Consider the following 27,038-nt stretch of genomic DNA (forward strand, 5'->3'; position numbering starts at 1 on the left):
GTGTTCGTTAAAACTCCTTTCTCCGCTAGGCCTCTTATGGCTTCCCCGGAGGCCACTGGTCTGTTTTCAGACGTTCACGTTCCCTCTGCCCCCGCAGGTAACCTGTAACCATTTTGTCTTTTAGTCCAACATGCTCCCCGTGGCTGATGTGTTGAGTCAAGATGAACTGCGCAAAAAGCTATACCAGACGTTTAAGGATCGGGGTATACTGGATAGACTCAAGGTATCGGATTTAGGCGTATCTGTGTCATAACTTTTACAAGTGTAACCTCTAACAGGTAGTTCAAATTTAATCAAGGTTTAGGCTTTAATAATCGTATGATACATAGACTGTATTGGTGAATTACATTTTTATATTCCCGAATAACTGTATCCTGAAACATTACAGTCTCTTGAAAATGTTTGAGAAAATGTTGAGTTTGAGTCGTCTTAAAGGAGCATATTCAAATAATTAATTGAACAGACAATAAGATAGGAGAAAGAAATATTTATATAATGAACACAGTAAGATTAGGCTTGTTTTATAAATATGGCTTATAGGTTCCTAAATTAATAAGTGGGTTTGTAATACATTTGGATGAAGGACATTGACACCATATAGAAAATACTAGTGTACTGCTTAATAACAGTTTGGGAAATGAAAAATTTCATCTTTAAACTATATTGAAATGTATGAATATTTAATTTGTGCAGCAGATATCTATTAGTATACTTTATATTTGGATTAACAGCCAGGAGTAGGATTAGCTCAACGTGTTTTCATTGCAATATGCATTTCAAAAGCATATTTTACATTTAAAATACGTAGCTATATCCTGTGTATGTATCCTTTTTAAATTTAAATTATATGGTGAGCATTTCCCTGTTTCCTTAAAAGTTTCTTGAAATCTTCATTTTCAGTGGCAACAGGCTTATCTTTGGATATTTTTGTAATGTATATAGCAGTCCCCTGTTGTTGAATATTTTGGTTATATTCTCCAACAGTCCACAGAGGTGTGATGAAGTGGCAGAATTTTTTCCTATACTTAATATCCCAATCGTAAGCTGCTGAAATGGGCTTCTAGGGAAGTGAAGTTATGAGTCTGCAAGCGGATCTGGCTAACCACCCGTTTCATTTGGAAGCTGGGGAAAGAAAGCTTTTTCTAGAACCCACTGGACTGCTTGTCTCACGGGGTAAGACAAAGTGTGCAGGGGAAGGTTTCTAACTTCTGGCCATGGATCTAGAACCATTGTGGAAATAGAAGGAAGGTTTCCAATGAATGTGACTCATCTGTGTATATCTGTAATGAAACAATCCTGCTGAAATTTCTTTCCCTTGTGTTTCTTTTTTATTTTTGTTTTTATTTTGTGCTAGACACAACTTCGAAACCAGCTGATTCATGAGTTGATGCACCCTGTATTGAGTGGAGAACTGCAACCTCGGTCCATTTTGGTAGAAGGGAGCTCCCTCTTAATAGGCGCCTCTAACTCTTTAGTGGCAGATCACTTACAAAGATGTGGCTATGAATATTCACTTTCTGTTTTCTTTCCAGAAAGTGGTTTGGCAAAAGAAAAGGTAAAGTCTTTCCTTTTCTGTTTCTGAATTTTTTATTAACAGGTTCTTCCTCTGCTGACAGTAAAGTGCTGTATGATAGCTAAGTGTTCCTCAACTAGGTCCATTTCCATTTCCTCTTTGAATTCACATTGTACCTGCACGTAATATATTTGTTATATAACAAGTGGGTACTAAATTTGAAATTAATTTCTTGGCATCTCATTTAGTCTCATGTAAAACAGTGATATATAGAATCTCTAAATGTTTCAGACCTATAATTGATCTATCTATCCTCTATCTTGTCTAATAAGACTCTGCTAATCTGCTGAATGTCTACTGTAAGCTTGGCACTGTGATAGGCACACTGCAGATGTTTTATGTGTTACGGATGAGGAACCTTCAGACTGGAGAGATGAATCAATTTGCCCAACGTCAAGTAACTTTTAAGTGACAATGCAGGGTGGTAAATCTAGATCTCTAACATGAGCTCTTTTTTTCTGCACTAGTTTCTTCAGATGTTTCTCTTCTTTGTAATTAGATAAGTGAGAAATACGTAATTTTAAAAATCTGTGAAGTTCTCAAATATTAAAAAGACTTTTTTTTTTTTTTACTACTTTTCTAATTATTTTAACTATATTTCTTCACCATTATTGTTGAACATTAGTACTACTTTATTATTTTAAAGGCAGATACAGCAGACTTTCCCTGTGGATATGTGCGTGTTTTTTTTTTTTTTATAGACTTTATTTTTTCAGAGCAGTTTTGGGTTCACAGCAAAGTTAAGTGGGAAGTACAGAGAATTCCCATATACCTGCTGCCCCTACACACTCATAGCCTCCCCCACTGTCAACATCTTGCATCAAAGTGGTACATTTGCTACAATCTGTAAGCCTACCCTGACATGTCATTATCACCCAAAGGCCATAGTTTACAGCAAAGGTTGCAGTGAGCTGAGATCACGCCACTGCACTCCAGCCTGGGTGACAGTGAGACTGTCTCAAAAATAAAATAAATTTCACTATTGGTGGTGTTCATATGTTTTTACTTTTTTTGTGTTTTTTGTAATTATCCAAAAGTTTCATATTCCAAAGTTTTAATGACACAAAGAAGCTTAGTACAGTATTTGAATGAAAACTTAAATAATTTGCATTTATTCATAAGCAACCAAATTTTATTTGTCAGCATTAGGAATTTATTTATTAATTTATGTTTTTGAGACAGAGTCTTGCTCTGTCACCGAGGCTGGAGTGCAATGGCGCAATCTTGGCTCACTGCAACCTCTGCCTCCTGGGTTCAAGCAATTCTGCCTCAGCCTCCCAAGTAGCTGGGATTACAGGTGCCTGCCACCACACCTGGCTAACTCTTGTATTTTTAGTAGAGACGAGGTTTCACCATGTTGGCCAGGCTGGTCTCGAATCCTGACCCCGGGTGATCTGCCCACCTCAATCTCCCAAAGAGCTGGGATTACAAGCGTGAGCCCTCGTGCCTGGCCTGGAATTCATTTTTGGTACATCATTCTCTAACTTTCTAATCACTTTATACTTACTGGGTAATAGTCAATAATATAATTATATAGCAGGAATTAATCCCATTCACACAACTTAATGGTTTCTACTAATGTAAAATGCCCATGCAGAATATTTTCTTTAAAGGAAAACCAATTGAAAACAAATATCAGTGTTCTCAGAGCAGACATAGTGAATGGTATATACTGTAGTAGAAATATATTTTAATAGCTACCCAAAATGTCTGTTTAACAATATTTTAAGTACACTTTAATTATGGTTTTAAGGACAGTAAAAATTTAATTACATTTTTAAACAATGAATACTTTTTAAAAAATTGTAATTGAATGACCCAGGAACTCAGTCATGTATTCATTGGTTCATCAGATATTTCAGTGTCATCTGTAAGGCATTAAACATTTCTGTTAGGCATATCATCTTTGATGTGAAGTACTTAGAAGTTAATTAGATGATAAAGATATTTTATCCTTTTGACCTTGATATGTTTATAGTAATTTATTTAACAGTGTAAGAAAGAGCTTGAAATTTGCTTTATTAGCATAGTTATGATCTTATTTAATCTGAAGGATGTTTCTTAGTTTCATATTCAGAAACATATTCTAATTTATCATTTAAACACTGATATAAAAATATGTCTACTTAGTAACCTATTTTTTCTTAAGGTATTTACTATGCAGGATCTATTACAACTCATTAAAATCAACCCTACTTCCAGTCTCTACAAATCACTGGTAAGATGGCTTAGTTTCTGTAATCTACTTTGGTTTGTTAATTATAACTGAATAGCTGAATAAAAGTAAAATATTTTCTTTTAACAGGTTTCAGGATCTGATAAAGAAAATCAAAAAGGTAGGAGCCGTCATCTTTGTAGAGAACAGCAACATTTTTCTATGTACTTTTTCCTCTAAAAGAATGAAGCTAATTTTTAGGGAGAAGAGTAAAATTTAATTTGATTTAAATTATTTGATTTATGCAGGTCATTTCCCCTGTATTTCCATTTTTGTAATAACTTTTAGATATTCAAATAAGAAAACTGCAGACAGTATCAAAGGCCCTACAGACAGGCTGAAAGAAACTGTTTGTAAAAATACCCACTGTTGGGAATATTTCTGCAAAAAAAATAAAATAAAAACTTTTAGGCCAAGTGTCTTTGTATACTAGGTATCCCTCTCAAGTATAATTGATAGGGTATTAGATGTATTAATATTTCCTTAAAGAATGAGAGTTGTGTTCAGTAATGTGTTATATATCTTTTGTTCTTAAATGTTTATACAGGCCGGGCATGGTGGCTCACGCCTGTAATCCCAGCACTTTGGGAGGCTGAGGCGGGTGGATCACCTGAGGTCGGGAGTTCGAGACCAGCCTGACCAACCTGGAGAAACCCCGTTTCTACTAAAAATACAAAAAATTAGCCAGGCGTGGTGGCACATGCTTGAAATCACAGCTACTCAGGAGGCTAAGGCAGGAGAATCGCTTGAACCCGGAAGGCAGAGGTTGCGGTGAGCTGAGATCATGCCATTGCACTCCTGCCTGGGCAACAAGAGCAAAACTCTGTCTCAAAAAAAAAAAAAAAATGTTTATATAGACCTAATAAATTGCCTTAATTTTGGCCTCGATAATAACCTTTGATAGAGTCCATAACTACTGTGGGTTTCAGACCATTGGTTAGACTTGATGATGGGCTTTGTAGCATGAACATAAGCTGGCAACTTGGCTTTGATGCATAGTTATTCTTTAGGTCTTTTAAAATAATCTGTTAGTAATAGTCCTTTTGTTTTGGTACACCCTTGGATTTTGTCTGTTGCCTGCACTATCATCCCCACAAGGGCATTCATTTATTCATCCATTCATTTGCCAATTCATTTAGAACTTAATCATTTGAATACTTATTTTCTGCCAGCCATTAAGTCTGTGACTTAATCGCCAAGTCTCTTGGTAGTAATGTTAGCAGAATGTAAATAAATTGGAACACAGCATATTCTGGGCTGCCTGCAAACTAGACCATCCCTACTGAATGAAGTTCAGTATGGTAAATGATCCTATATTCTGTACTCTAAGCACCGTCCAGTGTAACTCTCTGTGATTATGGAAATGTCTGTATCTATGCTGTTTAATGTGGTAGCTGCTAGCCTCATGTGGCTATTGAGCCTTGAAATGTGGCTAGTGTGAATGGATAACTGAATTTTTAATTTACATTTAATTAGCTACACGTGCATAGTGACTACCATATTAGCATAATTCTGAGGTATATAGCTAGTATCTTTTGCTTAACTATTACTTCAAAAGGAAATTTATGGCTTGAAGGGGTATTAAGAAATAATCTATGGGCCAGGCACGGTGGCTCATGCTTGTAATCCCAGCACTTTGGGAGGGCAAACCCGGCTGATCACTTGAGGTCAGGGGTTCGAGACCAGCCTGGCCAACATGGTGAAACCCCATCTCTACTAAAAATACAAAAATTAGCCAGACGTGGTGGCAAGTGCCTGTAATCCCAGCTACTTGGGAGGCTGAGGCAGGAGAATCGCTTGAACCGGAGAGGTGAAGGTTGCGGTGAGCCGAGATAGCGCCACCGCACTCCAGCCTGGGTGACAGAGCTGGATTCTATCTCAAAAAAAAAAAAAAAAAAAAAAATCAATGTAGTTACTATAGATACATTATCCTTAAAAATAGTTTTTCCATGGCCAGGCGCAGTGGCTCACGCCTGTAATCCCAGCACTTTGGGAGGCTGAGGCGGGCGGATCACGAGGTCAGGAGAGCAAGACCATCCTGGCCAACATGGTGAAACCCCGTCTCTACTAAAATACAAAAAAAAGTTAGCCAGCCTGGTGGCGTGCACCTGTAGTCCCAGCTATTTGGGAGGCTGAGGCAGGGGAATCGCTTGAACCCAGGAGGCAGAGGTTGCAGTGAGCTGAGATCACGCCACTGCGCTCCAGCCTAGCGACAGAGCAAGACTCCGTCTCAAAAAAAAAAAAAAAAAAAAAATAGTTTTTACACAGTCTCTTTAAATGCATCTGGTTCAGAAAGACATCTGGCCGACAGCCCTTACCAGCTTCACCTAGCATCCCAGTAAAATTTCTGGAAGCCAGAACTATGAGTAGCAGATATGTCAGGCATCCTAGTGCCAAAATTTGGATAGAACTCTTAGCTAACAATAAAATAGCTCCTGGTAAGATAAAAATTTTTTAAAAAGTGGTGTCTTCTAATTAACCAACAGAAAACATGTAGGAAGATATTGTGTACTTAACCGTTGTCTGTCCCCTGACCCAGAGACCTATGGTCTTATCCTACCATATCTATGCTCAGGGGGTGCTAAGCTGTTGAATGGCCATGGTACTTTTCCCCCTAGATTCTAGTCACCCATTCTTCCCACTCCTAATTTTCCTTTCAGAGATAATGATATCTGTTATGTGTGTCCGTGTGAAGAGACCACCAAACAGACTTTGTGTGAGCAACAAGGCTGTTTATTCACTTGGGTGCAAGTGGGTTGAGTCCGAAAAGAGAGTCAGTGAAGGGAGATAGGAGAGGGGCAGCTTTATAGGGCTTGAGTAGGCAGTGGAAAGTTACAGTTAAGGGTGGTTATTTATTGTTAGCAGGGGAGGGGGTCCCAAGGTGCATGGTGGGGAGATCTTGGGACTCATTGTCCAGAAGAAGAATGTCACAAGGTCGATTGATAGTTGGGGCAGGGCAGGAACAAGTCATAATGGTGGAATGTCGTAAGGTTGGTCAACAGTTAAGGCAGGAGCTGTTTCACTTCTTCTGTGGTTTTTTAGCTGGCTCCTGCAGGCCATCTGGACGTATATGTGCAGATCACGGGGGTTACAATGGCTGAGCTTCGGCTCAGAGGCCTGACAATATCCAGAAAATGATGTGCACAAAATTTGGCTGAGGGAAGAAAATTTGGACATTGGCCCTTTGCTTTTTGGAAGTTAAAATTCTTATCTGCAATTGGCAAAAGAATAAGACATATACATCAATCGGGACAGAATTAGAAAGTCCAGAAATACATCCACACAAATGTAGTCAATTGATTTTTTAACAAAGGTGCAAAGGCAATTCAATAGAGGAAAGATAGTCTTTTCAACAAGTGGTGCTGTAACAATTGGATATTCCTGTGCACAAAAATGAACCTAGACACAGATCTTATTTATTATACCTTACACAAAAACTAACTCAAAATGAACCATAGACCTAAATGTAAAATGCAAAACTATAAAACTTCCAGATGAGAACAGTAGAAAGTCTATGTGATCTTGGGTTTCGTGATGAGATATAACACCAAGAGCAAGATATATGAAAGAAAAAAGTAGATCAGTTAGACTTTATTAAAATTAAAAACATCTCTCTGAAAGACACTGTTCTTTTTGTTTTGTTTTGTTTTGTTTTTGAGATGGAGTTTCACTCTGCCGCCCAGACTGGAGTGCAGTGGCGTGACCTTGGCTCACTGCAGCCTCCGCCTCCTGAGTTCAAGTGATTCTCCTGTCTCAGCCTCCTGAGTAGCTAGGACTACAGGCGCCTGCCACCATGCCTGGCCAATTTTTTTGTTTTTAATAGAGATGGGGTTCACCATGTTGACCAGGCTGGTCTCGATCCCCTGACCTCAGGTGATCCGCCCGCCTCAGCCTCCCAGAGTGCTGGGATTACAAGCGTGAGCCACTGCACCCTGCCAAAAGACACTGTTAAGAGAATGAAAGACCCAATGTCAAAACCCATAGAGCTTTACATCATCAAGAGTGAACCTTAATGTTTGCAAATTTAGGTCAGGTGATCCTAGGATGGTATGCAGACTGTGACAAAATCTGATCCCCTTCCTGAAGGGAGTGGGGGTGGGGGAAAAGGTGCTGAGCTAACTACTGTTTTTAGTTCCAAGAAACTAAACATTTCTTAAGTAATTTATGCTTGTGGTTTAAAACAAAGTTTCAAACTATTCAGAAGGATATAAAGTGTAAGCAAAGTAGCAGTTTCTGCCCATGTTCTCTAATCTCACGCTCCACTGATAACTAGAATTAACAGTTTCTTGTTTATCTTCTAGAATTGTTTGAGGTTAAAACTACGTATTTGTAATTAAAACACAATCAGTTGGGATTATATCATAGATACTGTATGCAATTTGCTTTTTTTAATCCCCAATGTATCTTTCTGTAGCAGTATAGACTATTTTTAAAGAATGTATTTAACCCCCTATTGATGGGGATTTGGTTGTTTTGTTGTTTGCTTTTTGCCATTACAGGTAACCAATGTGCAGTGTGCACCCTTTGTGCCCTTGTGAAAGTATACCTGTGTAAATTCATGAAAGTGGAATGACTAGATTAAAGGGCACATGCATTTCGAATATATATAAGCACTGACAAGTGTCCCTTCCAAGTGAATGAGCATAGCTATATATCCACTCCCTTGCCAACACTTAGCATTATACAAGTTTTAATCTTAGCAGTGTTATAGGGAAAATAATGGTTTCTCTGTTGTATTAATTTGCATTTATGATTTTGTTCATGTTTATTCAGCATCTAAAAATTGTGTTCATCTTTGACAATTTATTTTTTTCTGCAAACTATCCATGTTTTTCACCATTTTTCTGATTTTTTTTTTTAAACTGATTTGTAAGAGTTCTTTGATGTTATGAAAATGTCATCACTTTAGTCTTGGTTATTATGCCTCCATATTATTGCAACTATTTTTCCCAGTGTGTTTTTTTTTATTTTATGCCATATGTAAGTTTTTAGTGTTTACGTAGTTTAGATTGATAAATATTTCTCCTTATTCCTTCCAGGTTTTGTATCATGCTTGGGAAGGCCTTTCCTCAAATTTATTAAAAGATATGACTGGGCACGGTGGCTCATGCTTGTGATCCCAGCACTTTGGGAGGCCCAGGCAGGAGAATTGCTTGAGGCCATGAGTTTGAGACTAGCCTGGGCAACATAGCAAGACCCTGTTTATACAAAAAGTAAAATTAGCTGGGCGTGGTGGGTGGTGGTGTGCGCCTCTAGTCCCAGCTACTTGGGAGACTGAAGTAGGAGGATTCCTTGAGCCCAGGAGGTCGAGGCCACAGTGAGCCATGATTACACCACTGCACTCCAACCTGGGTGACAGAGCAAGACTCTTGTCTCTAAAAAAAAGGAAAGATATATAATGTAAAAAAATGATAATGTCCTAAAACTAAGATTGTAAAAACAGTGACTGAGCAGTGGTTGAAAATTCTGAAACAAAACTGTGTGCATATGTTTTTTAGGTTTTCTTATGCATTTTTTAAAAGAATTGGCAGAATATCATCAAGCTAAAGAGAGTTGTAATATGGAAACTCAGACAAGTTCGACATTTAACAGAGATTCTCTGGGTAATTATAGCCTTCTTTCTTAATTTCAGTTCTGCTGTTTTCATTTTGAATGAAGGAAATTATCTGATTTACCATATTGTGTGATTGCTTCTTGAACTGGAGGGATGCAACCTGCAGGCAACAAGGGAATTCATTTCTGGAATCATCTTGGGGGACCAGGAAGTGCTCTCCAGTGTCATTCCCTAGCCTCATGAATGCTAGGGCTACATTGGCCAAATCATGCAGGGATTCAAAGGCCCATATTCTTCCTTGTTTGTTGAGTTTGACTTCTCTTAACTGGGAGGTTCTTCCTCCTGTCTTGTCTAACTTTACAGCCACCCAGTTAGAAGATTATAAACTACTTGCTTTGCAAAGTACTAGAGAAGTCACTGGCTCATCACTTCATGTTATAGTTGAGGAAAGTGAGGTCATCTGAGGAAGAGCAACTTGGAAACACTCAGTCTGCATCAGAACTAATAGTGGAGTCCAAGTTCTCCCATCCATGATCTAGAGCTTTTTGTACTATCCAGCTGGTCTACAGTACCATCCTGTCTGTCAGTTTTGTGCTCAGTAGAGATGAGAAACAGCTGTTTAAAATGATATGCTCAATGGATTTCTTGGCCCTTCCTTACTCTTAAATAGTAACTTGCAAGAAGATAAATTCACAATTTATAAAATGTATTATATGACTATGCCTTTAATTAAGTGTAGGTTTAATTCAATTAGAAACATATTACTTGCTAATTATCAAACAGTGCTGTTCAGTGGTGTGAGCCACATACATAATTTTAAATTTTCTAGTAGCCACATTGAAAAAAGTAAAAAGAAACGGGTGAAATTTGTTTTAATAATATATTTAACCCAATACATCCAAAATATTATTTCAGCATATATTCAATATAAAAAATAGTAAGATATTTCACATTTTTTTTTGCACTGTCTTTGAAATCTTATGTGTTTTTTACATTTAAAGCACATCTCAGTTGAGTCTGGTCACATTTGAAGTGTCAATGGCCCCATGTGGCTGGAGAGTCCTGTATTGGACAGCATTTGGAAAATACAGAAAAGTAGATGGAAAAACATGTCTAAAGTCATCCCTACCAGAGATAAACACTGTCAATGTTTTAGTCTACTTCTGCCAGCCTTTTTCCCCTCTGTGCATACTTTCTTGGTGGGCGTTATACACGGTTGAGATTGTACTCTGGGTTCAGATTTGCACTTTGCTATGTGGTTGATTCTGATCCATAGTTGGTTTGAGGGCCATGGACTAGGGGAAGAGTCAGTAGACCTCACTTTAATCCTGGTTGTGCTGTTATGTAGTCACTTATTAAGCTATATCAGCATTTGTTCTTTATCTGTAAAGGGGAGGCGTGGATGTACATGATCTTTGATTCTTTTAAATTTATTGTTTTGAATGTGTAAGTCAGCTTTAACCGAAGTCCAGTAAAGAGCTCTCTGCCTTAGCACTTAGAGAGTAGGAAGAGACTCCAGTATTTTCTGACTTAAACTGTACTCTTGGCTTTCTTTTTCCTCTAACATTTTATGATGAACATTTTCAAATATACAGAAAAGTTGAAACAATTTTAGTGAACACTTGTATACCCACCACCTAGATGTCACTATTACGCTTGTATTATACTTGCTTCATCATTTTTATCTGTCCATTCATTTATCCACCTTCCTTTTTTTGTATTTCAAAGTAAGTTGCAGATAATCCCTACACTTTCCCCTAAGTATCCTCTTTACTTTTGAACCAGAGGTCTGGCGTCTTAGCACCTGATGTTTCTATGTCCTAATTTGATGTGTTATTTTTTAATAGCTGAGAAGCTTCAGCTTATTGATGATCAGTTTGCAGATGCTTACCCTCAGCGTATCAAGTTCGAATCTTTAGAAATAAAGCTAAATGAATATAAGAGAGAAATAGAAGAGCAACTTCGGGCAGAAATGTGTCAAAAGGTAAGCTTTATCTTGTTACTGTTAACAAGAGTGATGTTTTTGTTTGTCTTCTAAAGTCTTAACCTTAGGTATATGGGAAAATATCTAGAACTTTTAATAAAGAATGGGATACTGTACTGTTGTGCAAATTTTTTTTTATTTCTGATGACATTTGTTTATGCCTTTTGAGTGAATCCTACAAATACAGTGAATGAGATAAAACTAAAGATGAAATAAATATATTTGGACAGAGCATTAATGTTAAACCTAGATGTAGAGAGATAACTTGTTCCTGTTTTTATAGTATAATAGTTGATATTTTTAATTTTTTGTGATCAATTTGCAGTTGAAGTTTTTTAAAGATACCGAGATAGCAAAAATTAAAATGGAAGCAAAAAAAAAGTATGAAAAGGAATTAGCCATGTTCCAGAATGATTTTGAGAAAGCTTGTCAAGCAAAATCTGAAGCCCTCGTTCTTCGAGAAAAGAGTACCCTTGAAAGAATTCAAAAGCACCAAGAGGTGGTATTTACAAATATTTTATGGGTGGCTATTTCCTGCAGCTGTTAGTAGGTTGGCTCAAGATCCAGGAACAGGATGGTACAGTTGATGGAACAAGGCCCCAGAAGAGCAATAGGGACTGGGGCCAAGAGTGCAAATAGAAGGATGGTCCTTGAAAAGGATACACAAATTTGCTTCCTCTGAGACTGATGGAAAGGCGAGAACTGTGGAGGTGAACAATCAAGTTGGGATTATGAGAAACACACCCTAAATAAGCTCCATCTCCTCAGGCAGATTAGAGGGTTAGATCTCGGGTTTTAGGAGCAGATCGGAGGTGCAGAGTAGCTCCTGTGGGTAAGGGAAGAACAGCCCTTTAAAGCAGAGAGGACTGATCACCTGTATTGAGGGCTCAGCTGTGGTTGGGGGAGCCTGGAATTGAGAGAGATCAAACCACGTGCTTGTAGGTGAGTTTTCTGTTCTAGTTCTGGGGAGGATTTGTAAGTATCTCTTTCTGTCCCTTTCAGTGAGGGTGGAAAGATGGAGATGCTTGGGAAGTGGAGCTTTTCAGAGCCTAATTTATTTGACTAGAGAAAGGCAGCCTATTTAATCGAAGATTCTGGGGCTCTCTTGGGTAGTGAAGGGAAGCAGAGGAGAGGGCAGGTGGCTGCTAACCTCGGGGGAAAGGGAGGGTTGAGTGGCAGTCTCAGTGATCAAGGACTCGATCTGGATAGACTGGTAGACTGGTAGGTGGAAGAATGAGGATGGTCCAAGAGTACAGAATTGCAGGATGAGGTTTCAGGTGGAGACTAGAGACCAAATGCAGTATGCTGCCATTGGAGAGAGCCATGGAAATGAGCAAGGGTGAAGGTCCCTGGGGTAAAGGAGTCACCACAAGGGTCATCCATGTGGCCATTTGATCTTGTCACCCCAGAAAGTAACTGGACAGGAAACAGAGAGGGTGAGGAGTGAGAGGGAGTCCATGTTGGCAAGCGGGATTGGATCTACTCCTTTAAATCATATTCCTTTCCCAAGGGCGTGTCTTAGACCAAACTAGATTTACAGCACTATTTCCAACATGCATCCAGAACTACTGCTGTCAGATGTTGAAAGTAGGAATGCTTCCCCCTCGTGTCCACTCTTGCTTGGGGCTTCTCAATAAGACCTAGTTGTTTAATGCTAAGGGCACCCCCTCTAAAATTTTGTATAGCATTTCTGGGAATTGAGCTTGCTTCAGCTATAAAAATGAATGTCAGAAGCACATATCTTTGAGATGATTGGATTGTGTTTAGGCTAATAACTTCCACCTTCAAGATAGGTGACTGACTAGATCCCTGTTTATTTAACTGATTATCTGAAGGCTTTGAAGAAGATTGTCATCCTCATAAGAAGCACCATATCTTTAGTCCCTCACCTGGACTGTCCATCCCCTTCTCTCCCTGATAAAAACCATAGTGTCTTTCAAGACCCAGCTTGGATGTCACCTGGGTGATGCCTTCCCTGACTCCCACTGAGCGACCCATTTAGGCCTCGTTCCTGCATCAGTCTTTATGTACTTCAGTTACAAAATCATCACATCTTAGTGTGATTGTTTCTCACTCTCTGACTAAATTGTGAGGTCTTTAGAGATGAGGACTATATCTGTCTACCTTTTTATATCCAGTTCCCAGTATGCTGCTTGACATGTCATAGGTAGTTAGTAAATTCTTTCTCTGTGAACACACAAGTGGAAGGATGGCCCATTCTTTTAGGAGTTCATATGAGCTTGCTAACTCTGAGTCAGAATGACCCGTGAACTGAAACATTCAGACGACACCACCACTAAAAACCATGGGGATTCAATTCTTTTGGAGTTTTACTGCTGAATGTACATTTTGCTTAATTTTTCTTCCTGGGGAACTTGCCAAAATTTAGGTAAGGGCACCAGGTGTGGTGGCTCATGCTTGTAGTCCCAGCACCTTGGGAGGCCAAGGCAGGCATATCGCTTGAGTCCAGAAGTTCGAGACCAGCCTGGGCAGCATGGCAAAACCCCATCTCTACAAAAATACAAAAAATCAGCCGGACTTGGTGGCGTGTGCCTATAGTGCCTGCAGCTATTCGGTAGGCTGAGGTGGGAGGACCCCTTGAGCTTGGGAGGTGGAGGTTGCAGTGAGCCAAGATCACCCCACTGCACTCCAGCCTGCATGACAGAGTGAGACCCTGTCTCAAAAAAAAAAAAAAAATTTTTTTTTTTTAGATAAGGGACTGAGAGATGTTAAAGAACTAAATAGCATAAATTACACATGGCATGTGAGGGCTATAGGGTAATGGTAGTTTAACAGTCATTGGGGGAGTAAATTTTTATGCAACTAGAATAGGCAAAAAGCATACCTTGAGTCGGAATCTCTTGAAGGTGAAATTGTTATCCTAAATGTCTGTACTTTGCTTTTTGGAATTTAGGAAGCAGTATATTCATTCAAATCTGTTTTGCTTTCATTAGCTTGCTTGCTAAAAATTAATGCTTTTCTATACAGATTGAAACAAAAGAAATTTATGCTCAAAGGCAACTTTTACTAAAAGATATGGATTTGCTAAGAGGAAGAGAAGCAGAGCTGAAGCAAAGAGTTGAAGCTTTTGAATTGTAAGTAATGCATGTTCATTTTGGATATTCAGAATGATGAGATTAAAAAGAATTACTAAATATATATCTAAATATTCTAATATTCATTGCCAAGTAGAGTTCTTATTTGTAAAGGGGATATCACCTAGAAGGTACAAATTAAGAGGAACAAACACTAGGGTTTTGCTTTTGAAATATTAAACATTAAGATGAAAAGACGAATGAGATGCTATCATCAGGCTACAGTAAGACCAGACAGATAATTTGGAGAAGCTGTTAATACTGGAACAGATCGTATGTTTTGCAGTTACATTCAGTCCCTCAGATCTGATAGTTCCGTGTGTGTATGTATAGTAACTGAATTCCATATATCCAGGCATGCAGCTTTTACCAGCTGTGTGCTCAGAAAAGGAAGTATGGTGGTACAACTTGACTTGTACTTGGTGAAACCATTTCTTTGTGTTACTCACTTTTTGTAAGTGCTCACAAATGTTTCATCCTTCAGATCTTACCTGGGATTGACAGCAAGTTCACCTGTCTGTAGTTTGTGCAACAAGCCTTCTTTTCCTTTGGGAATCTGCTATTGACACCCATAGATACTCCAGGAATCTTAGCTCATTAAAGAATTTGTCTCCATTAATGTTTTTTTCTCACTTCTATAGGCTTGATTTGTTTCATTTCAACTCTCTGTCTACCTTACTCTCTTTTTGGCAATAATGAAAAGGTAAATTGATCAAGAGAGAGAAAATAGGCACAAAATTGGGGCAGAGAGAGTTCATCATTCCTTTACCTCCATTTTCTCTACTCTTGTTCCCTCCTTCTCAGCATATAAACTAAATAAATGTAGTTTACCTCTCCATGGCTTTCCAGATTACCAGCAGAGGGAGCCAATACCTAGAGCCTTTACCTGTTCTTAGACTAGTCAGCATGTTGTAGCACTTCTCAGGATGGCTGGATCTTCCCACCTGTGAACCTACCCCCCTGGCTAAGGAGTTGGTGCTATGGTTGATTTAAAGTCTCACTATGAAGACCATTCTTTTCTTCAGTATTTGGAAGCCCTGATTGATCCATCTATCTTTTGCCCTCTCTTTTGGTACTTTTTTCAATATTCAATCAATAGGGTTTTTTGCTTGTTTTGTTTTGTTTTTAAGACACAGTGTCTCCCTGTATTGCCCAGGCTGGTCTCAAACACTTGGGCTCAAGCGATCCTCCTGCCTCAGCCTTCTGAAAAGCTGGGATTATAGGTGCGGGCCACTACACTTGGCTAAAGCTGATTGGTTATTAAATGACAAAAACAAATATTGTACCTTGAATATGTATGGATTAATTAATTAAATCCCGCAGTTAGAAACAGCATTATAGAAGATTTAAGCACATAAGTACACTTACTTGTTACTTTGTAACTAATAATATCATTCTTTCATCCCAGGATTGATTTTGGCTATTTATCCTCTATAACCATTGTTTAAGTGTTTATCTTCTGTGAGAAACCACTTCCCTCTTGAGACTCTCCCACTCCCCTCAGCCTAAAGCACAGTCAGTTCTGCTAGTTTCGATATGCTGTAACTAGGTCAGTTCATAAAATACACTGAGGACTTCTGGCTCTTTCCTTCTACTTCCCAGTAGTGATATCATGTAGCAGTTTTAGTCTGTTGAACTAGACACATGTGATTTTTTCCTAAATTTGTTAGCTCAGCTATGGTAGTTTATTTACTTTTTATATTTTTGCTAATTTCAGGAACCAGAAGCTCCAGGAAGAAAAACATAAAAGCATAACTGAGGCACTTAGGAGACGGGAGCAGAATATAAAGAGTTTTGAGGAGACCTATGACCGAAAGCTCAAGAATGAACTTCTGAAGTAATTGTTTAGCATTTTTAAATAACTAATATGTTTATATTAAGTTGGTAGAAACATAACAAAAACTGACAAAGTAGTCTGTAACTTAGGCAAACTTTAGTGTTTGAAAAAAAAAAAAACATAGTTTTATCGATACAGTCAATCCTTTCCTGCATTTGAGTTAGGATAGTTTTTAAAAGATAAGGGCCGGGTGTGGCGGCTCATGCCTATAATCCCAGCACTCTGGGAGGCTGAGGTGGGCGGATTACCTGAGGTCAGGAGTTCAAGACCAGCCTAGCCAACATGGTGAAACCCCATCTGTACTAAAAATACAAAAATTAGCTGGGTGTGGTGGTGGGCACTTGTAATCCCAGCTACTGGGGAGGCTGAGGCAGGAGAATTACTTGAACCCGGGAGGCAGACGTTGCAGTGAACTGAAGTTGTGCTACTGCACTCTACTAGCCTGCGTGACAGTGAGAATCCATCTCAAAAATTAACAACAACCAAAAAATAAAGAGAAGCACGTCCTTTGCACTTCTTATGGCTTCTCTAACATTTATTGCGGGCTGTGATTTCCTTTAATTTTCAGGACATCTTGTGACTTGCTCAGCTTGCATAGTTGATAAGGTGTAAAATTGGAATTATAACCACTTTTAGTTATCTTTTCCTCTACCTCACTCATACAGTCACAAGGATGGGGGTATCTAACAATATATAAATTATACTAGTGGTTGTAGTATTTGTCAGTGAAGATGTGCCTTGTATTCCTTCAAGATTCAGCAGAGCCAGAATCAAAAGAGCTAAAATTAACTATGTGAGGCAAAGAGTGATATAGGGAAAGGAAAATATGGACAACTATGGTTACTTTGGCTTTTCTGTAGTCTGAGTTTTGTTTATCGGTGAATAATATCTCAGTGCTACGACATTATGCCCATGTGGTAACATTTCTCTTTGTGGGAAAGCATCTGGCACATAAAAAGTGCTCAGTTAATATTTGTTGTAAATGTGTCGCGAAGAAATGATTCAACTCAGGTGCTCTGGGCATTTCTTATTTGGCCTCTTTTATTGCGTTCCTCATAATTTGTCGTTGATATTCCATTACATAGTATTGCAAAGGTTTCTTGAGGTAATCCTTTAAACGAATCTTATTTTTAAAAAATATGGCAGCTTTTTTATCTATTGATTTTGAAATGATGTATTTTACCCACATCTTTTATGCCAGTTTCTATACTAAAATAGCTGAAATGGAAGTGTCTGTAGTTGCTGAATTTTTAGGAATAAATGAATTAAAGTATGTGTGTTAATTTTACATAGTTATGGAGCTAGTGAACTATTTGGTGTCATTGTGACAGCTTCCACAGGCTGCATGGTGTCTGCCTGGCTTTGGGAATCCTCATATGACTTTGGCAGGTGTTGGAGTTTGGAGGCTCTTCACCACAGGAGTGCTTCTATTTCCTTTTGGAACCAAAAGGGCAGCTGGTAACAGCTGGGAAAGGGAAGTGAAACTGTGAAATTGTGCCTTTTGGTATTGCTAATCCGGATATAATGCTCTTGGCAGTTGGCTCTCAGGACTGCGCTTAGTCCCTGAGCACAAAAGTTCTTACCTTGGTTGGGGGTGGGCAGATGGTACAGGTGGATTGGAAGTGACTGTCTGATTATCATTTGGGATTGAGTCTGTTGTGTGCTGTGTAAATTTAATTTACCCCTTTGCTCTTTGTGTCAGTTGAGACCAACTGAAAAGTGATTCCTTTGAGTAAGTAACCTTATGATAACACGACCCTTCATTTTGTGTGATTGAGTTTTGGGACCCAGTTTATAGGATCAAGGAAGGGTTTTACTGGGCATTTTATGTTGAGAGGTCATATCCCTGGCTTTAGTATTGAGGACTTTGAAGTTTACACATTGTCATGTTTAGCGCCCTCAGGTGCTCCTGTGCCATAGATAAGCTCCTGCACTGATAACAGTCTTTCCAGAAAAATGACTGAGGAGCTCATATTTAGTCATTCTGATTCTCAGGTATCAACTTGAACTGAAGGATGACTACATCATTAGAACTAATCGACTGATTGAAGATGAAAGGAAGAATAAAGGTGATGTTTGGGGGGAAAATAAGCTGTATTTTTCAGTTCTGCTGTAGGTTATTAGCTTCCCAAGTTGGGTCTGTTCTATATTCTAAAAAATACAGCTTACACTTCATTGTTCCTACAAAATTACACATTTTTTGTAATTTTAATTTTATAAATTAAAAAAAAATCATGGTCTTCACTGCCTTTTGAGGAACCTTCATGTTTAATAGCTTGTATGTTCACAAAGGCCAGTGATTTATCATGGATATTTTATCCAACTTTATTTCATATATTTTGATAAATCTGCAATTGTCAGGAACGTAGCAGCAACTTACTGCCGTCAAGTACATATTACTCCTAACCATGAGAGACTTTATTTTTCACTTATGGAAAACTTTAACTTCTGTGTCCTCTGTGACCTAGTTTCTTATTTCTTTTGCTTCTAGTATATTTTTATGCTTTACAATATTTTTACTTGATGTATAACCTTCTGAACCCTTGTGTACATTGGCGTGAGACTGTGGAAGTTGAATAATTTTTCAATCTTCAGATGTTTTACATTTCAATGTGTTTTTTTTTTTTTTTTTTTTTTTTTTTTGAGACGGAGTCTCGCTCTGTCGCCTAGGCTGGAGTGCAGTGGTGCAATCTCGGTTCACTGCAAGCTCCACCTCCCAGGTTCACGCCATTCTTCCACCTCAGCCTCCCCAGTAGCTGGGACTACAGGCACCCACCAACACGCCCGGCTAATTTTTTGTATTTTTAGTAGAGACGGGGTCTCAGCATGTTAGCCAGGATGGTCTCGATCTCCTGACCTCGTGATCCGCCCGCCTCGGCCTCCCAAAGTGCTGGGATTACAGGCGTGAGCCACCGTGCCCGGCCCATTTCAATGTATTTCTAGGAAATTGCTGTAACAAGAAGTTGAAGTTTTGGTGGGAATTTCAGGTAGATTCTTGGGAGGAAACCAGGGTTAGGTAGTTGATGTTGACCAGATACCCGATGTGTGGCTACTGTCTTTTTTTTTTTTTTTAAGAGATGGAGTCTTGCTCTGTTGCCCAGGCTGGAGTACAGTGGCATGATCTCGGCTCACTGCAACCTCTGCCTCCTGGGTTCAAGTGACTCTTGTGCCTCAGCCTCCCAAGTAGCTGGGACTACAGGTGTGTGCCACCATGCCCGGCTAATTTTTGTAGAGACAGAGTTTCACCATGTTGGCCAGGCTGGTCTCCAACTCCTGACCTCAGGTGGTCCGCCTGCCTTGGCCTCCCAAAGTGCTGGGATTACAGGCGTGAGCCACTGTGCCCAGCCCCTTTTACTATCTTGTGGAGACTAATACTTCTTTTATGCATTAATACCATTATGTATGTAACAAATTATGGTTTGATGATATATCTACATAGACTTGTGTTAGATGAAGTGAAAACTACAAAATAGTAACTACAATATAGTAACAGACAGATCTTTGTCTTCAAGGAAGTTAAGAGCTGTGGGTATTAGGGCCCTGTGCTTTGAGCAGATGGTATAACTCTGGTTAGCATGTGTAGCAAGTGGAATTTCACCACATATATGACAGTTATAGCTTCACATCACCTGTTGGGTAACAGGGTTTATTTCTTACTTGCCCCCTACATCTGCTATTTGGATTGTGAAATAGCGGTCATTAGGTCTGACATACTGGCCATAAATATTAAATGGCTTTTATATTCACTAGGAAAACATTATGGTATTTAATTGGTGGGCTTTCTTTTCAGAAAAAGCTGTTCATTTGCAAGAGGAGCTCATAGCTGTTAATTCAAAAAAGGAGGAACTCAATCAATCTGTAAATCGTGTGAAAGAACTTGAGGTAATTGTTAAGCATATTGGTTTTTGAAATAGATTTTAAGCAATGTATGAAACTTTAGTCAACATAATTTATCCTAAGTCATCCTCTTGAGATGTTTGGACTGCCATTTATATGGCTAAGAAGGTGTTGGCTGAAGTTAATTCAATAGTTCTTAATTTTAATCAATGTCACATAGGAAAGTGTAGATAAAGCTTTGGGTCCTGGAGTCCTGCTCAAATCCTGTCTGTGTCTCTAACTGCTTGTGTGTCACTAGGGAAGTTCTGTGACTGCAGGTTCCTGAGCTGTAAACTAGGATGTTTTCCACATTATAGGGTTGTTGAGGGAATTCAGTAAGCTAACTTATGTGCCTAGTTCATAGCAGGTGGCCATTACTATTAGTTTCTACATCAGCCTGTTCTCTCCTTCCATCAGCAGCAGGTAAACAAAATTCCTGTCATTACATTGTTATCTTACAGATTAAAACAAAATGAGGTACATTTTTCACATATCATTGCTTCTTTACTTTTCTGTTCATTCGTGTGCTTGCTGTCTGAAGGATGAAGCTGGAAGTTTAGGTACTTACAACATATTTTGTATATAAAATTTATTTTAGCAACTGTGACTTATGTGAGAACTTTGTAGGCTTTTTACTCAAATATGATATATACTAAGAAAAGGGAAGCACTTCACAACATGTTACAGAATCTTTTTTCCTTTCTTTCTTTCCTTTTTTTGAGACAGAGTCTTGTTCTTTCGCCCAGGCTGGAGTGCAGTGGTGTGATCTTGGCTCACTGCAACCAACCTCTACCTTCCAGGTTCAAGTGATTCTCATGTCTCAGCTCCCGAGTAGCTGGGATTTCAGCCATGTGCCACCACACCCAGCTAATTTTTGTATTTTTAGTAGGGATGGAGTTTCACCATGTTGCCCAGGGTGGTCTCGAACTCCTGAGCTCAAGTAATCCTCTTGCCTCAGCCTCCCAAAGTGCTGCGATGACAGGCGTGAGCCACCATGCCCAGCCATTTTTATCTTACCTTTCATATTTAAAAAATATATATATTGCTATGATGTGTGATTGTTGTTGGGTTCTTGGTTGCCTCTGGCAAATGGGATGATAATCTTAGAAGGACTTGCTTCATGGAATGGGGCCTATAAAAGTTCTGCCCCAGCTGTAGGGCGGAAGATAATTTTCGTTATTGTAGTTAGAGTCTTATTGTAGAGAATCAGACTTCTGTCTAGTGACCTTAATTAAATTGTGACACCATGCTTAAAGGAGCCTGCCAGCTTTTACTTTTGCAGTACTGTAAAGTCATTATTCAAATGTAAATTTTCCTTTTTGAATTTTAGCTTGAATTAGAGTCTGTCAAAGCCCAGTCTTTGGCAATAACAAAACAAAACCATATGCTGAATGAAAAGGTTAAAGAGATGAGTGATTATTCACTACTAAAAGAAGAGAAACTGGAGCTTCTGGCACAAAATAAATTACTTAAACAACAACTGGAAGAGAGTAGAAATGAAAACTTGCGTCTCCTAAACCGTATGTATTTTTCTTTTTTTCTGACTTGCATGTTTTAGTAATTCTCATTAGGTCAGTATTATAAAACTATGCTTTGTACTTGTATAAGGTAGGGGGGCTTACATTGGGAAGATTTATAAAATTAAGATTCTTGGATTAAACTCTGCAAACCTGCCTCTAGGTAGTATCAAGGCTTCCCTTGCCCTCTGACTGCTGATTGGGTTTGGCCAGTGGAGACACCAGCCTCTACATACAGTGGCCCTAGGCTGGCCACTGTGCCTCATGGCCAAGTGAGGCCATAGTGCCTGCGATTACCTCTTCCAAGTGCTCTGCACCACCTCCCTCTTTCCAGTGCTGAGAATTTCTCCCTCCCCTGATTCTCCAGGCCCAAGGAGCGCTAACAGTGTGGCCCTGTTACTAGCCCAGGGAACTCCGCCATCCTTTGTGCATACCCTGAATAAGTCAACCTTTATTAAAGGGTTCTTAGATGACCTTGACTGTGAGAGCCATCTGCCTTCTGCCTGGATCCCAACTGCTGCTGTCAGATGCCCAGATCATATTGGATCCCAGGGCTGTCATCAACAGGTAGACCAGATAGAGAGCTCCTTCTGTGCATGGTAGAGGAGAGAAACAGGCTTTCAGGTTAATTTGAGAATTTGAAAGAGTTCTTTTACTTGGAGTAGGACTCCAAGGGTAATAAAGTTTGCATTAACATGCACTAAATTATTTTGTTGTGAAATTTGAGAGGATTGCTCTGAGCTCATTTAATAGAATTATCATATTTATTGAGTCAGTACAAAGCAAAGAACACTTTAAAACCCCTTTAACTGTTTTTGTTAAGTGAAATAAGAAAACTTAAGGTTGTTAATGACTAGAATTTTTTTTTTTACCTTCTTAGGCCTAGCTCAGCCGGCTCCTGAACTTGCAGTCTTTCAGAAAGAACTACGGAAAGCCGAAAAGGCTATAGTGGTTGAGCATGAGGAGTTCGAAAGCCGCAGGCAAGCTCTGCACAAACAACTGCAAGATGAAGTGAGTATTGCTCTTCTTCAGTTCTAGTATGATACCAGTACACTTCATAGTTATGTAAACTTGGCACAAGCCACACTAGTGTAAATCAGATTTATTTTAACATCAAACATTACTCCCCCAAATATGCTAAAGGTATCCTTTCTCATCTGAGAAAATTCTGCAGTGATAACATGACTTTATATTCGTAATAGTAATAAAATGGAGAAGAAAGCAAACTCACCTAAACATAAAATTTTCTGAGTGCCTGATGGTGCCCACTGTTACCTCTCGATTCTCACCCTGATAAGTATTACATTCACTGTCTTCTGATTTCTGCCTGCATGCCCTAGAGTTCTTTGATATGACTGAAAAAGATGGTGAAAAACTTGTTTGTGTGTTCTGCTTGTGTTTTTTTTTAATAGGGACCCTGTTGTTTACTGTCATAAAGCTTCTTGGAATTGGCAGAACAAAAAGAGTACAAACATGATAAGAGAACTTTTCCTTTTGAAGTAAGCTGTGATTTGTTTTACATTGATTTCTTTTCCTATTCTGAATCTTTTCAGATTGAGCATTCTGCACAGCTGAAGGCCCAGATTCTAGGTTACAAAGCTTCTGTAAAGAGGTTAACTACTCAGGTTGCCGATTTAAAATTGCAACTGAAGCAAACTCAGACAGGTTAGAGACGTTTTAACCCATAAATATTTTTGTGTGTGTAAAGCTTCTGGTGTCTGTGAAAATGTGATGATCATAATTTATTGAATATTAATTATTGTTTTAGGGGAAAAGCCATAGAAATATGTGTCATCTTAGAAGTAAAACTCCCTATCCATTTTGGTAATACCATCTGGATCATCAGCAAAAGTGTTTTGCTTCATAGGTGCCTCATGGCTTGGGAGAGTCTCATGCCCCAATAGGAAAGGCGTGGTGGTAACATAGGAGTCCCCACATTCATTCTAGGATTTCCTTTTTTATTTGTCACCCCAATGTTAACACCAATTCAGTAGTTTTACAGATTCCTTGGTAGATATATAAATATACAGGACAAGCAGGGTGGTTTAGCAAAAAGAACATTGCCTTCAGAATCAGAGAACTGTTCTTCTTTTGGACTCGTTTTGAAGTTGTTTGACCTTGGGCATGTTACTTTAACTTCCTTGGGCCTCAATCTCCTCATTTGTAATGGGGATAATAATACCTACTGAGCCATGATGAAAAAGATGAAACGGGTTTCAGTCCAGTACCTGTGACATAAAAGACACTCAGGAAATGGTTATTGGTATCATTTTATTATTGTGTCTTCACTGTGGATGCATCTCTGCCCCTTCCTACTTCGTAAGAAGGATATTAAAGTTTAGATACTTTATTCTTCAGTTGCTTTCAAGCTCAAAGAAAGTATGTATGTGTTACCAGTTCAACTGGGTCTGAGCCTTCCTTGTTCCCACCTGCATTCTTTCCTCATCAGCTCCTTGCTCTCTTCTACCAGCACTTGTTTTATTTTTATCTCTACTCATTTCTACTTTTTTGTTCCTCATTTTCTTTCAATTCTGTTTGTGAAACTTCTCACAGCTGAAATCATAGCAGTCTCCTATCAATAAAAAATAGTTGAATGAGGATAGAATGCTTTCACATGCATGTGTTGCCGAGGGCAAGCTTCTTTCTTATAGCATCACAGGGAGGCATTGCAGGAGAGAGGGGCACGTGCACTGGCTTTGCATTAGGAAAGCCCAGTAGCTCTTAGACCTGCTAACCGTGTGACGCAGCCTCAGTAAGCTTTAGTCCCCCATCTGTAAAATGGGAGCAATGAGAGTTTCTTGACCACAGTGTTGTTGTGAATGCAGGTCCTCACTTCCTTATATGAAACTCGGGCCATATGCTGTGGATTTTGCAATAGCCCTGGGAGTTCTGAACAGCATCCTATAGTAAAGCACATTAATTATTTTGCAGTCAACTGTATGAATATTCATGCTGGGATAAATAAAGATTATAAATGAGTTTACATCAGTTCAGGTCAAACTTTTCAACCAAATGAGTTCAAGTCTGGTTAGGCTTTGCCACCAAATAAATTATGAGTAAATTTTCAGTTCTCAGAGCCTTGTGGCTTTCAAAATTGTGCATAATGGGTTCTGAAATTATATCATGTTACAAAAGACATAAGAAGCTGTAGCTGGTACAATAAGCTCTCATTAAATGTTAGTGGTTATCATTACCATGGCTTCAGAAACTGTATAGTGCAAGTTTGTCCTTATTACTCTCTTCCATTTTTCAAAAAAATAATATTCTCAAGTATATTTTCTTCTCTGCCTTGTCCACTCACTTCTGAAATTGGCTTTTTGTACCCTGCAGCCCTAGAGAATGAAGTGTACTGCAATCCAAAGCAGTCTGTGATCGATCGTTCTGTCAATGGATTAATAAATGGCAATGTGGTGCCTTGCAATGGTGAGATAAGTGGGGATTTCTTGAACAATCCTTTTAAACAGGAAAACGTTCTAGCACGTATGGTTGCATCAAGGATCACAAATTATCCAAATGCATGGGTGGAAGGTAGTTCCCCTGATTCTGACCTTGAGTTTGTAGCCAATACTAAGGCAAGGGTCAAAGAGCTTCAGCAAGAGGCCGAACGCTTGGAAAAGGCTTTCAGAAGTTACCATCGGAGAGTCATTAAAAACTCTGCCAAAAGCCCACTAGCAGCAAAGAGCCCACCATCTCTGCACTTGCTGGAAGCCTTCAAAAACATTACTTCCAGTTCCCCGGAAAGACATATTTTTGGAGAGGACAGAGTTGTCTCTGAGCAGCCTCAAGTGGGCACACTTGAAGAAAGGAATGACATCTTGGAAGCACTGACAGGCAGTGCAGCCTCGAGGCTCCGCGGGGGCACTTCCTCCAGACGCCTCTCCTCCACACCCCTTCCAAAAGCAAAAAGAAGCCTCGAAAGTGAAATGTATCTGGAAGGTAAGCCACCCGCACAAAGGGTTGTGGGGTGCTCTGGAGTTGGGTAGCCACCCTGCCCACGACACAGGGTTGCCGTGAGGGTCAGCGGGCCAGAGTGGAAAGGTCTAGTGTTTGTTTGGCACACAGAGCTGTTTAGAGAGTGATAGTCGCCTTTCCTTTGCTGCCTGTTGGTTTCCTGCATTTTATTATTGCCACTGCAATTTAATTTAGGTGCTTGAATCATTAGTTTTGTGGATCTTAGGCATCATAATTGGCTGTTTGTGAGGATAACAGTTTATTTTCAAACTAATAGAGCTCTTCAGAAACCACGTTGGTATCTTCTCCGTGCAATTGGTAATATTCTTGCCTTGGTTCTTTCTGCACCTTAGGTCTGGGCAGATCACACGTTGCTTCCCCCAGTCCTTGTCCTGACAGAATGCCCCTACCATCACCCACTGAGTCTAGGCACAGCCTCTCCATCCCTCCCGTCTCCAGCCCTCCGGAGCAGAAAGTGGGGTAAGTACAACGTTCTGATTGATTAGCTTCAGCTCAATAATGTTACTTGCTGTCAGCCTTCACTTGTTTTACTGGGATTTTTTTTTTTTTGAGATAATTATTACAGATCATGTGGCAGTATCGAATTTGCAATCAGATTGCAAAATGATGTGTCATCTTTGAGAATCATCTAAATTACCTGGAGGGAAAAAGATTGCTTTTGGCAAATAAGTGGATAATGCTTATTTGCTAAACTTGATATATGGACCATGCAGTCTGGTATTAATAAGCATCTTCCTACTTCTGTGAATAGACTTGGTTTATTAAGATAAAAAACAAATGTACAAAATCTGAAAGCAAACAAATGGAGGTTATTTCTAAAGTTGGAACAATTTTACACATCATTAAAAAGTCATTTTTAAAATATTTTGGCATTGAAATATAAACAGATAAGGTTCTGACGTGCATATCATTGAAATAAATTCAAACGTGGTAGCGGGCTCTGGAGTATGATTATTGAAACAGGAAGGAGTGGATGTTTTTAGAAACTAGGCCACTGGGTCAGCCAGGCTATGATTTGAGTCATGAGCAGACTCCTACCCATACCTGGGCCCCACAGCAGGGAGAACTGACTCCTCATCTCCGGGCTCGATCCCGGGCATCTGCATGTTAATGTAGTTCTCTGCCACATGGGCCTGTCGTGGTCCTGAAGCTTTTTTTTTTTTTTTTTTTTGGTGATAAGCCAAAAAGAAGGATAAGACACACACACATGCTGAGTTAGGGCGCTTTGCTCACTCAAGGTTGTGGTATTGCATCTTCAGCTGGTTCATGCTGATAGTGTGCAGAATTTTTTTTCAGAAATGTTTTATGGTTATTTCCTAGGAATAGCATTCAGAGTACAACATTATTCTTTATTAACAACTGTAGTACCTACTTCACAGCATGAAATAGTTACAAGGAGTAACTGAGTAAACAGG

General features: G+C 39.2%; 1 protein-coding gene across 7 annotated transcripts in view; it reads left to right on the plus strand.

Annotated features, from left to right (window-relative positions):
• OFD1 (OFD1 centriole and centriolar satellite protein) overlaps window positions 1-27,038 on the plus strand; it is a 39,957-nt gene that overhangs the window by 953 nt on the left and 11,966 nt on the right. For 5 of the 7 annotated variants that reach the window (XR_008518022.2, XM_024240795.3, XM_024240796.3 and 2 more), the window contains exons 2-17: window positions 125-223; window positions 1,355-1,555; window positions 3,723-3,791; window positions 3,879-3,909; window positions 9,287-9,391; window positions 11,190-11,326; window positions 11,652-11,825; window positions 14,315-14,421; window positions 16,139-16,258; window positions 18,254-18,327; window positions 20,049-20,140; window positions 21,465-21,654; window positions 22,532-22,662; window positions 23,205-23,316; window positions 24,982-25,587; window positions 25,956-26,082. Coding sequence is in view for 6 of the 7 variants with exons in the window: in XM_024240795.3 (XP_024096563.1) it covers window positions 125-223; window positions 1,355-1,555; window positions 3,723-3,791; window positions 3,879-3,909; window positions 9,287-9,391; window positions 11,190-11,326; window positions 11,652-11,825; window positions 14,315-14,421; window positions 16,139-16,258; window positions 18,254-18,327; window positions 20,049-20,140; window positions 21,465-21,654; window positions 22,532-22,662; window positions 23,205-23,316; window positions 24,982-25,587; window positions 25,956-26,082 (2,375 nt within the window). In the remaining variant the exon portion in view is untranslated. Of the gene's footprint in view, window positions 1-122; window positions 224-984; window positions 1,174-1,354; window positions 1,556-2,743; window positions 3,042-3,722; window positions 3,792-3,878; window positions 3,910-9,286; window positions 9,392-11,189; window positions 11,327-11,651; window positions 11,826-14,314; window positions 14,422-16,138; window positions 16,259-18,253; window positions 18,328-20,048; window positions 20,141-21,464; window positions 21,655-22,531; window positions 22,663-23,204; window positions 23,317-24,981; window positions 25,588-25,955; window positions 26,083-27,038 lie in introns of those variants that run through there. The other 2 variants (XM_024240797.3, XM_054544343.2) reach the window with 2 other exon arrangements.

This window comes from Pongo abelii, chromosome X (assembly GCF_028885655.2).
Source record: "Pongo abelii isolate AG06213 chromosome X, NHGRI_mPonAbe1-v2.0_pri, whole genome shotgun sequence".
Taxonomy (NCBI): domain Eukaryota; kingdom Metazoa; phylum Chordata; class Mammalia; order Primates; family Hominidae; genus Pongo; species Pongo abelii.